The following is a 2,959-nucleotide window of genomic DNA, read 5'->3' on the forward strand; positions in this document are numbered from 1 at the left end:
ATATATATTATATCCAATAGGAAATGTATAATATCCTATTGATTCTGTTTTTCTGGAGAACCTGAAGTAATACAGTATCCTTTGCCTATTTTTCCATAGTATAGTCACCTATTTGTTTCTGAGAAAATTTGTTTAATGTTTAACCCTTTAAATGTCTCATGATACAATTATTTTTCTTACAATATGTGGTTTGATTTTTGTTTTCCAATAATAGAAGTCTTGACATTAAAGAAAATTTTTTTTAATTTTATTTAGAGAGTTTGGGGGGCAGAAAGGGGGGGTAGAGAGAGAGGGGGGGAGTGAGGGGGGGAGTGAGGGGGAAGAGAGAGAGGGGGAAGAGAGAGAGGGGGAAGAGAGAGAGGGGGAAGAGAGAGAGGGGGAAGAGAGAGAGGGGGAAGAGAGAGAGGGGGAAGAGAGAGAGGGGGAAGAGAGAGAGGGGGAAGAGAGAGAGGGGGAAGAGAGAGAGGGGAGGGAGAGAGAGGAGAGGGAGGGGGGAGAGAGGGGGGAGGGGGGAGAGGGGGGAGGGGGGAGGGGGGGAGGGGGGGAGGGGGGAAGGGGGGGGAGAGTATGGATCTTAAGCAGGCTCCAAGCTCAGCACAGAGCCCAATGCAGGGCTCCATCCCACGAACCTGGGATCATGACCTGAGCCAAAATCAAGAGTCAGACTCTGAACTAACTGAGCCACCTGGGAGTTCCAGTTTTAACTTTTTATAAAGCATTTTATTTCTTGTGTATTTTATCCTGTAAATCTCTTCCCTGGACAAGATCAGATATATTTCCCCCATATATATTCATCTAACTGTAGTTTTATTTGTTGCATTTAATTTAGTAATCCATGTGGGATTTATTTTGGTATATGGTGTAAGATTAGAAGTTACAGTTTTCCTTACATAGTTTATCACTTTTTTCAGCATCATTATACCATTAAAAAAAAAAAAAACACCAAAAACCTGCTGATTTGAAATATCTGCTTCAGCTGGGGTTGCCAGATTTGGCAAATGGGTAGATAGGATACCCTGTTAATTCTGAATTGCATATAAAAACAATTTTCGGAATAAATGTGTCCCATGCAATATTTGAATCCTATTTAATACCAAAATTATTTGTCATTTATTTGAAATTCATATTTAGCTGGATATCCTGTATTTTATCTGACAACCCTACCTTTAGCTGTTATTAAATTTCTTTCTGTGCTTTCTGTGCATTCTGATGAGTTTCCAATTACAAGGAGGAAGGCTGCTGATAATGGTGCAAATACAGTGGAAGTCATTAGAGATAAGAGAACCCAAGTCTTAGACATATCATTTTCAGTTTCACCAGGACTAGTGAGTTACATGAGCTGTAAATTCTTATTACTATTTTAAAAAGGTCTAAGATGGTTTTTCATTATTTGGAACCATAAACATTTTTTTTTTTTTATTAAAATACTGAGTTTATTTCACATGTATATTTTTGTCTCCCCACCATTTCCATTTGTCTGACCACCACTACTACTATGTCCTATCATAACATTCCATACATACTTAAAACCAAGCAAAGGGTGGAGCTCCATCTTTAAAAACTAAACAGGCATTTTGGACAACACATTCTTGGCAATGGAACCTGGACAACATTTATCAGACACGGTAGGGAAAGTTCTCACTCTGCATTATAAAAAGGACAGCCAGATATCAACTGTTACAGAAATGAAATAAGACGGAAAATTTTAACAAACTGTTTAAACTATTTTCTTAAAGAGACTTCCTCCACTGCCAGAGATCTTGAATAGCCTCTTGGTCAGTCATCCGGAAGCAATTCTTCACATAATTGATGAACTTGGCTTCCACTTTGGGAAGAGAACCACCTTTTTCTATACTTGCTTGCATTTTTGCTTTAATGTCTTCTACAGAACTAGGTCCTTTCGGTGTTTTGGGAGTCTTTTCCTGTTTTTTGAAAGATTCTTGACCTTTTGATCTTGGTGTTGATGGTTTTGAGTCTTTTCCATTCTGGTTAGATTTTTGTGCATTTTTGGCTGGAGTATCTCGTATAGATTTCTTTACTGGAGCCTTTTCTTCAGCTTCCTCATCATCAAAATCATCATCATCATCATCTTCATCATCATCGTCATCATCGTCGTCATCATCATCATCTTCATCGGCAGCAAGTTTTACTTTTTTCTGTGGAACCTTGCTACCACTTCCAGGGGCAGAACGCTTTCCAGATATACTAAGGAGTTTCACATCCGCTTCCTCTTCATCTTCTGACTCTGCATCTTCCTCCACAGCTACTAAGTGCTGTCCACTAATATGCACAGGCCCTGAACCGCATTTCAACCGTAAGACCACCGGTGGTGTTATTTCAAAGCCCCCAAGGGAAACCGTTGGCTGTACAGACATTTTCAAAGTTGCCAGTGTGACTTTAATTGGACTGCCTTCATAATTCATTGCCTCTGCTTCAACAATGTGCAATTCATCCTTTGCACCAGCTCCTAAACTGACCGTTCTTAAAGATAACTGGTGCTCGTTTTCATCATTATCCACTTTAAAGTGATAATCTTTGTCAGCCTTTAGTTCACAACCGAAAAGATAGTTCTGGGGCCTCAGGGGGCTCATGTCCATGTCCATCGAATCTTCCATGAGGTGGTGGCACGCACTTAGGTGGGAGAGAAGGCGGACGGAGAGAAACGACTACTGTTCCACAGAACAGCCGCGCAGGACGGAATCACACCAGGGAACTGGAACCATAAACATTTTAAGTGACATAGAATACATTGTGTTCTTATAACTGAAATTAATGTACATTTTAGCTTGGGAAGAAGCAGGTGAATTATTTTATAAAATAATAACCATACTGTCTGTTTGACCTATATCTAATTTTGAATATATTTTTGGATTTAAAGAAAGCACAGGATTGCCATTGTAAATAAACAATGGAATTCCCAGAATCAGAGAAAGAAACAGATAGTGGAAACTTTAATATA

At 39.4% G+C, this 2,959-nt stretch overlaps 1 protein-coding gene across 1 annotated transcript; it reads right to left on the bottom strand.

The window, feature by feature from the left end:
- Window positions 1-1,428: 1,428 nt before the first annotated feature.
- On the bottom strand, window positions 1,429-2,705 carry LOC102962288 (nucleophosmin-like). The gene has a single exon (XM_042982629.1). The coding sequence runs from the start codon at window positions 2,613-2,615 to the stop codon at window positions 1,731-1,733; it is 885 nt and encodes a 294-aa protein (XP_042838563.1). The 5' UTR covers window positions 2,616-2,705; the 3' UTR covers window positions 1,429-1,730.
- Between the last annotated feature and the right edge of the window lie 254 nt (window positions 2,706-2,959).

The sequence above is a fragment of the Panthera tigris genome, chromosome B1 (assembly GCF_018350195.1).
Source record: "Panthera tigris isolate Pti1 chromosome B1, P.tigris_Pti1_mat1.1, whole genome shotgun sequence".
In the NCBI taxonomy this organism is placed as follows: Eukaryota; Metazoa; Chordata; class Mammalia; order Carnivora; family Felidae; genus Panthera; species Panthera tigris.

Bases quoted from the DNA above. Each gene is read 5' to 3' on its own strand.
- LOC102962288 (XM_042982629.1), bottom strand. From the start codon at position 2,615: ATGGAAGATTCGATGGACATGGACATGAGCCCCCTGAGGCCCCAGAAC.